We start from the raw sequence: 13,495 nt of genomic DNA on the forward strand, positions 1-13,495 counted from the left end.
CTTTCAAAAAATAAAGAGCTCAGTGGGAAGACATCAATTGCTTGGGTGTCCTTCTCACCTGGTGTCGTCCCATTCGGGGCTGAGTCCGGTCAAAGAGCCGCGGGACTCTGAGACAAACTTGAAGACGACTAACAGGCAGTCTCTGCACAGCTGGACCAGCCGGCGGCAGCACTGCAGCTCCTGCGGGGAAACCACCTCGCTGCTCTTACTGAACATGGACTCCCACGATGAACTGGAGAGCAAAGAGGAAGAGCATTCACAAATTAAGTCAGAGTCGGTGTCACAATGTAATCAGCAGTAAACACAAGTATTCAAACACATATCCCACGTATGCTCCAGTAGTTAGTATAGCAGCTTTTTGCAATTTAGTCTTGTTCTTTTGACAACAATTGTAATCGGTTTCAGTACCATTTAAATCATTTTCATCCTTCATAGTTTTTGTCTAATTGTAGCCCATGAAACTCAAAAGTGATTGTCTTGTTATTTCAAATTGTGTTTTTTTTTTTCAAATTTGATACTTAATAGTGTCAAAAATGTCATTTTTTCATCATCCAATTATATTCCGTTTGTATTCAATGTAGTTAAGCCTAAACCAAGAATCATATCTGGTAGAAACGCTTATACTACTGTATGTCATCATTTTCATAAATGAAATGAACACTAATATGCATGACGCAGGCACACAGATTAAGTAACATATGTATGAATGTTCTCTACTGTGTGGCTTTTACTGTTCATGTATGTGTGCATGTAAATGTGGCCACACACACAGTCACACAGGAAGACACAGAGACACAGAGAGGAAGGATAAAACAAATCCAAGTACAGTTAACCCCCTTTACAGCCCCGGACATACCCCTGACTGTGAGAGAGCTTCAACAACTGAGACACACAACCCCAGGGGGGGCGTTTGATGTCTACCCCCTTTCTCTCAACGGGAGATGGGGGGCTTCCTCTGAAAGGGTTCAAAACTGTGTGTGTTTCCATTCTCTTTCTCTAAGTCTTTTTCAAAGCCTGTTGAATTCATCGCCCACAATAGCTGCTAGGCCGTTTGATTGTTGTTAAGTCCCTTAGATAAAATATCAAACAAGAGACCGAGAGGAACAGGGGGGGCTGCACTCGGAGCGTGCTTTTCGAGGTGCACTGCTTCTCCGTCTCTGCGTGACATCGGAGCCCCCCTGTTGGTTTCATCCATGTTGGGGCCATGGCCTGTTGTAAGGAGGAGCCAGGACGAAAGGCTAGCAAGCTAGCAGGATCATTGAGGCATGCTGCAGTCAGACAAAAGCTGCATGGGGTGCAGCGTGCAGGGGGGGTGAGGCTAGGCTAGGCTAATCCACCCAGCCATCTACTACAAGTTTCTCTATGTCTCATTTTCAATCAGTCTTCTCTCTGCTTTTTCTCTGTCACCGGGTCACTCGCCTTCACTCCTTCTGCTTATCCCCCCCTTCATCTCTGTCACCTGCTCACTGACTTCCTCTCTCTCCCGCAATTACGACTGACATGAAGTAACGGAGGAGAAAATGTAGAGCTTTGGGCTGCGACTTCAGTTACACCCTCTGAGCCCTCTGTGTCGAGGGAAACACGGTCACTGAACAACTGAACTGTAAAGAATATGGAGAGGAGGAGATGCAGGAAGGTCACACCTTCATCACAGACGAGACGAAAAGCTACCAGCAAAGCAGCTGTCTGCATGTCAGAGTTGCACAGATAGGGAATTGTGTGTGTGTGTGTGTGTGTGTGTGTGTGTGTGTGTGTGTGTGTGTGTGTGTGTGTGTGTGTGTGTGTGTGTGTGTGTGTGTGTGTGTGTGTGTGTGTGTGTGTGTGTGTGTGTGTGTGTGTGTGTGTGTGTGTGTGTGTGTGTGTGTGTGTGTTGCTGCATGTGTGGCTCTGTTTAAGAGGGCTAATGCCTGGGAAATATATTTGTGGAGGCTTCATACATCTTTTAGGGAAGCAAAATATGTGTTTCGAAAGGTGTGTGTGTGTGAGAGTTTGTGCATGTGCCATTTCAGGGTTTATATAAGAACATGATCAAGTTGGCTCTCTCTGTAGTGACTCATCTTGTAGAAAGCCACTTACTGTCGCATCAAAAAAGTCGGAAAAAATAAATAAATAAAAGGATGCCAAATGAAAACTTCAAAGTATCTGATAACAAACCATGGTAAAAGAACTAAGAGGCCTTCGTTCACCTCCTTCCTGCTTCCACTCCTCCCCTCTCCTTTTCTTGCTCTCACCTGTGAAAAAGCTCTGATTAACAGCCCAGATCTGTGACCTAAATTTGCACCCTGTCTCCATGGAGTAACATGTTTCTTTCATCCCCAAGAGCTTTCAGGAAGGTGCAGCGGGGTCTGCTTGGTCTGTCACTCATTCTCTGTCATTCAGACGCTGTTGCTTCCCTCGTCATACTGAATATAAATGGCAAATTGTCCCTGCTGTCACTGAAAATTATATATTGAAAAACACTGGGCTTGAGGACATAGAGGAGATAGCGTAGAGCGTGAACTTGTAGGTATGGAGATGAAAGAGCAGGGTTATATAATGAATAGAGTGGTAATTGCCCCGCAGTATGATCATTTGTATGTGAGCATTGAGAGGAGTTAGTGTCCATTAACATCTCAGTTTATTCAAGAGGGTTCTCAGTGATACTCTGAACTATTCAACATCATCCGATTTCTTTTTTTGTTGTCTTGTTTGGTCTTGGTTTAATTCACCAATAGCGGTCTTAATATCGACATTTCTTGCATTTCCTCTCTCAATTTCTCGCATGCTTTTCATAAAACCTTGGATTGTGACCCTAACCATTCCCTCTTCATCTTATCCCAGCTAATAACTTGCTCATGCCGGCCTACCCGGTGTTTGAGAAGCAGTTCCACAGGCCCTGTCCGTGACTCCACAGCAGCCGGTTGAAGACGCGGTTAAAGAGCCGGTAGAGGTGGAGACTGTCTACGTCAGGCTCCCTCCAGATCCGCTGCAGCGCTGAGCGAACATTGGTACGTACAATATCCAACACCTGAGAGAGACAGAGATAGTGAGGTATGGGAGAGAGAATGAGAGAGAGAAACATCGCTTTAAATCAAGCATGCGATAATGAAGGAAATTAATGCTGCGACACAAAAGGTGACAGCATTTCTATTTGATATGCGTGAGTTGGCATTTGTTCCAACCGTATGATTTTTCTGTTAAAATTAGCAATCACAGAGGCTAATGTATTCACTCAGTAACAGAGAGCAAAGATGCGTTAATGAATAAACAAGCGCACGCACTTCACACGAACACCAACACATGGTATTTTATGCACATAATGTCTTCCTGAACACATCCTGGAAACTAGTTTAATCAGACCTTACACATACTGTATGTAGGGAGGATTTGAGCTGGTTTATCCCTGCATTCATGCTTAAAGCATGAACTGTGTGTGCTAGAGGGTGTGTGGTAGACAAAAAATGCTGGGGCAGACAGTGGAGAGGACTAATTGCTCCACCGACGTCAGTCTTGGAGAGAAGGTGTCAGAAGTTCCCCGGCGGTCTGAGGACACCTGCGCCATCCTTCCATCTTCCCTCCTTCCTTTTCCCCATCCCTACCCTCCTCACTGTTTTCTCTTCCTCCCTTTTTCTTTCTCTTTTCACCCAGCTCAGAGTGCAGCGCTGTGGCTCTTTTGACTTTGATTCCTCGCTCCTCATTACTGACGTGCCCGTCTGACTGTGTGTGCGTGCATGTGTTTGCGTTGCGGAGAGGCGAGGTTTCCCTGCAGCAATACGAGGCGAGCGAGTCACACGCATACACACTCAGACAAACTGATAGATGAGTAAACACACACACAGATATGTTTTGGTATGGTAATCAGATGGCAGAGCGGTGGGCGCTGCATTCCTGACCTCTGCCTGCTGCTCATTAGGCTGCTCCACTCCAAATAAAACATCGGCTCGCAGCGCCACAGCCCACAACACAGCCGCGCACAGTGGTGCAGAAAGCAGTGGCTGAGAGATCACATCATTACTGACACGCCTACCGGATGGCTTTTCACGTCTTGTCCCGTCTTCTGTTTTGTTTACATCCTTTTTGGTGCCTCTCTCCCTGTCACTGTCTGACATGATAATGATCTTCATGCTTGTCTTTTTTTTTTCTTTCCTTTGTCTGAACTTTGATTTGGGGATTATTTTTTTCCTATTTTAAAGGTGGTTCAAAAGCATTCGAAGGAATAGGTAGGAGCTGTGAAATTTTGTTCGGGTTTTAACAACGTCCATTCTATCCACAGTGACATTACAGACAGGGTTGGAGCAAGGGCGATGGCAGCAGACTTATACAGGTGCCAAAAGAAAAAACGTCCAATTCTCAGGACAGGCACGGGGTAAATTGTCTTGTATATCTTGAGATGTGATTAAGGCATACGACTCACCTTCCGTTGTTTAGTAGAGTCCAGCTTCACAAGCCAATAGGAGGCCACCTTTGACTTATGGTATTTCCAGTTGTCGAGCATCTGTGGAAGAAATGTTGGGATAAACAATTAAAAATTAAGAAAAAGTACAAACAAGAAATACATTTAAAAACAAATTTGAGGTACTGTTTTAGCAAAAACAAACACTGCAAGTGAGCATCATTGCCTTTACTGCTATAAAAACCAGGGTTACTACAGTAAAACATCAAGGGAGGAAAACAACTGCCAAGATGGAGCCCAGTTAAACTTTAGTTATTTCTTTTAGCGTATGAGCAGGAATGTACAAAGACTAGAGCTCATTCCCACTGTCACACATTCCTCCTGGCAGACCTTCTTTCACACTCCAGCCCAGACACGGGACCTGTATCAATGCCGGGTTTTTAGCTTCTGTCTAGTAATGGATTTTTGGTTTTCACACATAGATATCCATTATAGAAAAGTTTCAGGTTAAAACATGACAGGACCATTACGGACAGCGCTGCAATGCGTCTGTGATATTCGGAATCTTGCACATTGATACTAGGTAACACAGGAAATATAATGTAAGAGGGGACAGGGTGTTTACTGAAGCACATACTAACGGGGTGTTGTTATATTGTCTGCAGAGTCAGCATCAAGTCAGTTTGACAATTGTATCTTGTCTTCAGTCAAATATCCTGCTTCACAAAAATCGCCATGGTTAAGGAGGACATTTAAATGTTACGTTGTTTGTGCTTTTTTTGGAACAAGACTACTTTTCTTTATTTGAGATTTAAAAAAAAAAAAATTCCAAGATGCGTTGCTTTTGAGTGAAAGACTCCAGTGGTACTTTTTTGTATCACAACCCAGGGATAATAGAATAATTGAGTCGTGATCTTGGGTTTTTGAGCGGAAACCCCATGTTTTGCCGGTGTGTGGAAAATCCTTGGGGTATGTGTGATTATGCTCAAAACTGTGCTGGATATTCCCCTGCACTTGCTCCCGGTGCCAACATCACTGTGTACCTACAGGCACTGTTATTGTTGCTCTGTTGACTAAGTATACATATCCCCACTGGTGCACATAAACCTCTCACATATCATGTGGATCCCCTGCAAACAGTGCTCCCATTGGGAGACTCCAGTGTAAACTTTATGTTTACTCACACACACACACAAACAGTGACGCATGCATAAAAACAATCCACAAGGATTCACAGATGCAGATCTAGGTATACAGTAAACACTTCTGTTCGCTTTCCAGGAAGTTATTTGTTTGTTGTTTTGTGTTCTCTCTTATTAAGAACCTTATGAACCATCTGGTCAGTTGTACGCCAATTTGTCACATTTGTTTTTGACGTACATAAATTAGTCTCAATAAAGCACAAGAAAACCCACTCCATACATTTCACCTGTCGATGGTTTTGAGTGAAAGATAAAGGAGCAAATTAATCCAATAAAAACACATCATCAGCCCAATTAGATAACAACTTTAAGAGGGAAACATAAATTGCCAAAGATTGTTTTTCCTGCCAGGTGAGCGCTCTTCTTCTCTCCCGAGGATAAAGCCTGAGTAGTACAGGTGCAGTTGCTCATCTGCTTTTCCATGGTGCTCTCATTAGGGTTAGTTAACAGTACAGATGTGGTGATAATTGTTTCTCATGACCTCAACACATCCAGATGTCACCCACACATAAACAGATTTTGCTATTCTTGTGACGGGAATGTATATGCTCACATTAATTACATGGGGGCTCGCCCTTACCTAACCTAAATCATTACAACCGCATGCTATTCCTTAACCCTTAAATTATCTCTCAGATGCATGATTTTTATTATAGATTACATAATCCCCTGTTATGGCATTATGAGATGCCATATTATTATCATTATTATTCATGTTTAAAAGTTTGCAATGGTTCAGTGCTATATATTTAACATATGGGAATGTAGAAGCTGTGCCATAAACATTGATAACGCAAAGAATCAGTCACACTGCTGCTCTTTAACAAAACATGATTAGGATTCATTGCACACAGATTAAAGCAGGATTGCAAGGCTTCTCGCAACTCTGGCTATTTTTGGATTGTTTCAATCGTAGAGAAGGACCACAAAACTAGACTTAAATAACAACTTAAAAGTGACTGAAATAAAATGACTTTTCAACAGCTTGTATACAAATATGTTTTTTTACTTCATCTATGAAGGATGTACATAAAACAAACAAACACAAAAAATAATGTTGTCTAAATGCAAAGACTACATCTTAAACTGAACACTGCATATTCTTTGGCCTGAATGTGACAAATAAACTGAAAAAAACAGCCTTTGTTTCGCTTTGTTGTTGTGGTGGTCTTTCTGTCATTAGTCAGCGGTGAAGACAGTCTGACCGGCTGCTGTCCTTTCAGCACCACAGTCCTGTGGTGCTGAAAGGACAGCTGGTTCTGAGGACAGTGGCGGCCGTAAATGAGGTCAGAGTGGACCGGACAGATGAACGCTTCAATTGTCGGCTAATTTTTTCACGCTGCTCTGTTGCTTCTGGTGTGAGTCAAAGGTGAAACTCTGGATTTATGTCTTATTTATTGCTTTGTCAAAATGAGATATCCATTTCTCTTTTTTTTCATAAAAAAATTAATAAAATAACTTCATCTAATTAAGGTATTAGGCTTTTATAGCTTGTAATAAAGAAACACATAGTTATGGTAATTGCAAGTTTAGCTGCTAATAGTACTCAGCTAACACATTTTCTGGCAAACCGTTATAATAGTATATACTTAATTAACATCATATACAGCCATTAACCTGGGATTTTACTGCCATCTAAACCAGTATTTGTATTAATGTTGGATGCATATTTTTGCTACAACTTAGATCCAAGCAATGGCCTGAGCATTAGCACAAACACATACGTACAAAGGCTGGTTGAGATGTAAGGACACAGAGGTCTGACCAGAAATAGAGGATGCACTGATTAATACAAAGAAGCAGTGGGGAATAGCACAGGGTTCCAAACTGACCGACAACTTGTCACTGGGGTCGTTTGAAAGACAATGGGAGCCAAGCCAGAGCGGACAGACTATTGTGGAGGGAGGCAAGGAGGTCGCTTTTAGTTAGACTGCAGAGTGACCGCACCTGGCCACCGAGGGGGCTTTGGGAATACAGTGGATCCAGATTTCTGTTCACCGCTTTTACTCCATGTTCACTCCCACTCTATCTGTCCTTGTTAAGTTCAGTCTTACTTTACTTTGTTCCATTTTCGCACCCTGTTACTGCCTTTGAATCATTTCAAATCACGGACAAATGTAGATTATCATATTGTGTAAGGTAATGAACACAGAAATGCATTAGAAATAGTGCAAACCTCATCCAGCACAGCCTCAGCCTCGTCCTCGGTTTTTCCCGGAAACCTGATCCTCATGGCGGTGAGCGCGGCCAGGGTCTGACGCACCAGTTCGGCCTCCTGCTCTTTACTCCTCAGGTTTATCAGCGGATCACCCTATACAAACACACACACACACACATACAGGTACAGATAAACCAATTCAGTGTACTAACACACAGTAATATTGAGTAAAATGTTTCATTACAACAATACAGTATCACACCTATAACAGATCCATACAGACTGTTTAACACATCAGGTCATTAACAGACAATACATTTTAAATCCATCCATTATCCAAACATCCATCTTCTCACGCTTATCCGTCAGGGACGTGGAGGTAGCAGCTCCAGCAGAGAGCCCCAAACTTTCCTTTCCCTGGCCACATCAACCAGCTCTGACTGGGGGATTCTAAGGCGCTCCCAGGCGAGCGACGAGATATATTTACATTTTAAATGTATAATGTAATCTAACCCAATTTACGCAGAGGGGTCTTCCAAATCACCAGATCATATGTTTGAATTCACATATTGTTTACACTCTAAAACAATGTAAACAGGATGTCATGCTTTATTACTGTATAATACCTATTAGCCATTATTATATTAAGGCGTCATTTAAATGTCACCGACATGTTATGAACAGATATTTCTGCCCTCATTAATCTAGGATCCTCCTGCCACATCCCAGGTTCATTATTTTTTTTTTACAAGCAGTTGAGCGGCATCAGGAACACGCTGTGTTTATAAATAACCTCATAATACAATTTTTTCCCCCTGCTATAGCTCTTGCTCACTGGTGAACGTATATCCAATTTCAGATTTCCTGTACAAGCATGTCCTTATCCCCAGGGGTATGATTACCATTGAGAAGTCACATATGCAAAGACCGTAAAAAAAAGTTCTCTGGTCATTTTGTTTATAAGTGAGTCAGGATACAAACATGCAAGCAACACTCTGGAGTTTCTCAGTAGAAAGGTTTTCCAAGTATTTCTATTGTTAATGTTAAAGAAGGTTTTCTGCTCCGTGTTATTTTGTTCCACTTGACCAAAGGTTGTCAGAGTGCTTGTAGAGAAGGAGGGTGAATGGAGGAGGCAGGCGGATAGCAACAGATGGCGACATGATAGAAGAGTACAGTACGCCTATACAGTATTGAAGGAGCTGCTTAACAGATTCTTACTGGGCCAGGCTACAATGTATTGCACAAGGGGGGAAAAGCAACAATGGTATATGTGTGTGGATACGAAGAGTAACTCTGGATTTTTTCCTTTAAACTATTTGGAGTAGTGGATCAGCACAGGATTGCCTCATTGAAAAATGTGACAGTTTAAATCTTTCAAAATGATTTCTTACTTTTCTGTGACTGACAACTTATCTGACACGTTCTGAATTGTAAAGACTTCTTTGTATGTCGGGTTTCTTACGATGTTGGAGTGGATGGTCCCCAGGCTGTTGCTGTGAGGGACGCGGTGGGCGGAGCCACTGCGGCTCAGCGAGTGAGAGCGCAGCGTGGCGGAGCTCGGCCTTACGAGGGGGGTGGCCATGGGAACTGAGGGAGACGGCCTGGAGGACAATGCCCGCACCTCATTGGGCGACGAGAGGGAGGCAATGGAGCGAGGGCAAGAGATGGAGCGCCTGATTGGTCCAGAAAGTGTTGGGGAAGCTGAGGGGGCGGGGCTGGTTTTGAGTGACTTGATTGGAGGTTTCCAGTGCATGCGACCTGCAGAGAAACAGAAGTGAGAGACAAGGAGGGGGAGAGGGAGGGTGAAGAAACACTGAATCACTGTCACAATTCAAATTCTTTTCTTCCCTGATCCTGTCTCAATGTCACTGTCAAGCTCTCCTCTCTGCTTTCCATCTGTTGCCTGGTGGCTTTGGAGATGAAGTGTGGCTTTAAGACTCCCATTGCAGCGCCAAGCGGCCGTGTGTGTGTGTGTGTGTGTGTGTGTGTGTTATTAATGACCGCAGCATATGCAGGCAAAACCACAAACTAAACAGTAGTACTGTCTGGTTTGGGGATGGATTAAAGAGCAGCACTCTCTCAGACACACGTGTACAGATGCACACACACGCACACACACACACACACACACACACACACACACACACACACACACACACACACACACACACACACACACACACACACACACACACCAACCAGACAACACGCAAACACACAGGAAATAATACAAAATCTGCACTAACTCAGTCAACCTTGAAACTGCCAACCAGCATACTAGAGTGTGTTTCCTAATCGGGCAGTGTGTGTGTGTGTGTGTGTGTGTGTGTGTGTGTGTGTGTGTGTGTGTGTGTGTGTGTGTGTGTGTGTGTGCGTGTGCGTGTGTGTGTGTGGCAGCTGAACCTTCGGAGGTTTGGATATTTTTGCCAAATGAGAGCATTATGGGGCTTAGTCCAAGCAGCCCTTTGGTGGCTTGGTATGGAGAAGGGCTTGGCAGTGATGCTGTCTCCTCTACACACACACACACACACACACACACACACACACACACACACACACACACACAGATCCAAAACTTACGTTTTTCTATGGTTTTGTCCCTTATTCTGTGACCAATAGAATGAGCTCATGCAAGGGTATTTTCTATTGAGCAGTAGAGCTGTCGGCCCACAATGCAACTGAAGATTTTTTTCCTTCCAAGGTCGCCATATAAGGCTTCTGTGAAAGGTACCTTCCCTCTCACTTCAGAGGCAAAAGTGAGTTGATGTTTGTGACATATATGAATTGGTGGGAATGTGAAGACGTATCCCTCTCACAATAAAACGAGAAATATTTCAGCATTAAACTCAAGGTGATCTCAAGGTAAACAATAAAAGGCCTGTTTCTCCTCCCTTTCTCTTTCAATCAAATTCCTCTTCTCTGCCTTCATTCATTGGAAATAAACTGTTCGGGGTACCTTTCTTTACTCAAGTGCTTTTCAATGCCTCAACGTGTGTGAGTGCGTGTGTGTGTGTTTGTCCAGTGTGAAGCTAGAAATCCAGTGTACATAGATACTCGGCAACAAACCGCCACTTATAATGACTCGCAGACTATGATTACCCTGCTTCCTTTAAATCCAAGGACCTTTTTTACATTTTATCACAACAATCAGTATGATATACATGCAGGCTGATGAACATCTTTAATGTGCCGCCTGCTGGCTCCCCCCATCTCAACATTCAGGCTGCTGCTGCTGAAGTGTGTGTGTGTGTGTGTGTGTGTGTGTGTGTGTGTGTGTGTGTGTGTGTGTGTGTGTGTGTGTGTGTGTGTGTGTGTGTGTGTGTGTGTGTGTGTGTGTGTGTGTGTGTGTGTGTGTGTGTGTGTGTGTGTGTGTGTGTGTGTGTGTGTGTGTGTGTGTGTGTGTGTGTGTGTGTGTGTGTGTGTGTGTGTGTGTGTGTGTGTGTGTGCGTGTGTGTGGGGGGCACTGTAAGTACTGATCAAAGCAAAACTCTGCATTTGTATTTTAAAAAAAGTGTGTGTCCATGTATATGGAAATGTGGTCTGTACAACTATGAATATTTTTAACTGTATGACAGTTAAAAGGGTTCAAGGGAAAGGTGCATGACACATGCTTGTAGCATCACAGGATCAATTAAAATGTCCCTGTTGCATCATTATAGGCATTAACATATACCTCCTGTTTGCACTTTGTTCTGTTGTAGGAGGAGGAGGAGGAGGAGGAGGAGGAGATAGAAACGGAGACAGAAACTTGAAAATGTGAATTTCTCTGAGCAAATTTACATATCTGAAAAAAAGTTTGTTTTGAAATTAAGTTATCCGCTGTAATCAGATGGAATCAGATTTCCAAAATGGTATCAACAAACAGGGCAGGAAACCGAGAAGAAAAGCAAAATGACGAGCGAGCAAGCATAAAAAAACAAAGCTAACAAGAAGGATTGCAGGAAACGAGGTCTCTGTCAAACCCCCACAGTCTGGCTTCCTAATGAAGACATCGTCAGACACTTTTGTACTTCCTGCAGGTTTACCTGAGCGCTCAGACAAGTTCTTCTCCTTGCTCTCTCCGAGGTCGTAAGAAACTTTCTTCTCCCTCTTCTCTCCTCTTCCTGCTTTCCTCGTGTCCTCTTCTTCTTCGTCCGAGGAGGAGCAGGAGTTATCACCGCTGCTGCCACTGGTGAAGTCAGCCAGGTAGTCAGGTCGCTGACGTCTTGGAGTCTGACTGCTCTCTGGCATGGCCGTCATTGGCTGGCAGAAACAAACAAAAGATACACAGATATGATATAAGATATATAGATCCATTTAGTTTGGTAATATTCATACACAGATGAAACAGACATGATCATACACATATGCTCTTTTTCTCCTTCCCATCCTCTCTATCACACACACACACACACACACACACACACACACACACACACACACACACACACACACACACACACACACACACACACACACACACACACACACACACACACACACACACACACACGGTTATCCTTCTACTCTATTCACTTCATTATGCAACATCATCCTAAATTGATGATGATGTAAATTGTCATCATCTTAAAGTTTTTGAACTCAAAAAGCATTTTACAAGGACGTACCAACAAAACACACACACACACACACACACACACACACACACACACACACACACACACACACACACACACACACAGAAAGACATTAAGATGTTGTCAGCCTCTCTTCACCCCCAGCCCATTACCATCTGTCACTGGGAGACCTGCTGGTGACACGGCTAGCCCACGTCTATGTTTGTTTGCAGGCTCATTATGCACAGACACATAAAAACACACAGAAGCCTGGCAAGTGGCATACTAACCCTGAACGAATTTGACCTGAGTCATAGGCATGACAATTTCAAAGTATAACGTTTCACAGTTTCTATATATATATTAGGATTTACATATCTCTGTCATTGCAATTTTGATAATAACCAAAACTTTTAATCTACACTAAGTACACGGGTCTGACTTCAGCCATAAAACAAAGGGACATTTACTAAGGAGTTCATTAAGCTGAGTGTCTATTTCACATCCTGGAAGGGGACACACTGATAGGATTAATAAGGCATGTATACATCTGTTATTCAATGGTTAGCTAGGGCAGGGCTGTCAGGCCACCCAAATTAATGGGCAGGAAGTGATCACAGGGCTTACACAGTCACCGCTGGGTAGCTGTGAGTGTGAGAGGATGATAGAGACAGAGAGAGATTAAAGACATTAGAAGGGTATAAAGGCGAAGATGGGAACAGCAGATTGATGGGGAGAGAAATAAAGAGGAGGACGAGTTAAATCTGACAGATTCAACGGAGAGGAGGCATTGAATAGATGGGGAGAACGGAAATGAGCACAGAGGGATAAAAAAGGACACTGAACATCGGAGTGGGGAAAGAAAAGGAGACAGGAACAGAGAGAGGATAAACACTGGAGACAGACAAAGAGAGGGGCAGACACTGAGCAGATGTGGAGAAAGAGGGAGATTTAGGATGGAGGAGTGAGAGGGTAAATTAAGACGCCACGAGCACCACGAGCCAAGAGCAACCAATGTGATAAGGTACCAATCATAATTACAGAGGCGGACAGTTAGAAAGTTGATTTACTGAAGAAGTACAAGTATTTCCATTTCCTGGTACTTTTAATTTAGTTTAATATTGTACTTTTTATTCCTCCACATTTATTTCATCCCTTGGTGAAAGCAACCTAACAGCTGCAACATGTGTTCAGTGTGTGATAAATT

General features: G+C 43.2%; 1 protein-coding gene across 2 annotated transcripts in view; it reads right to left on the reverse strand.

Annotated features, from left to right (window-relative positions):
* Positions 1-13,495, reverse strand: part of ttll7 (tubulin tyrosine ligase-like family, member 7) — a 67,849-nt gene that overhangs the window by 7,785 nt on the left and 46,569 nt on the right. For both annotated transcript variants that reach the window (XM_063890731.1, XM_063890732.1), the window contains exons 15-20: positions 11,758-11,974; positions 9,195-9,490; positions 7,751-7,885; positions 4,394-4,474; positions 2,847-3,007; positions 59-232 (exon numbers count right to left, since the gene is read on the reverse strand). In XM_063890731.1, coding sequence (XP_063746801.1) covers positions 59-232; positions 2,847-3,007; positions 4,394-4,474; positions 7,751-7,885; positions 9,195-9,490; positions 11,758-11,974 — 1,064 coding nt within the window. The remainder of the gene's footprint in view (positions 1-58; positions 233-2,846; positions 3,008-4,393; positions 4,475-7,750; positions 7,886-9,194; positions 9,491-11,757; positions 11,975-13,495) is intronic.

Source organism: Eleginops maclovinus, chromosome 9 (genome assembly GCF_036324505.1).
Source record: "Eleginops maclovinus isolate JMC-PN-2008 ecotype Puerto Natales chromosome 9, JC_Emac_rtc_rv5, whole genome shotgun sequence".
NCBI lineage: Eukaryota > Metazoa > Chordata > Actinopteri > Perciformes > Eleginopidae > Eleginops > Eleginops maclovinus.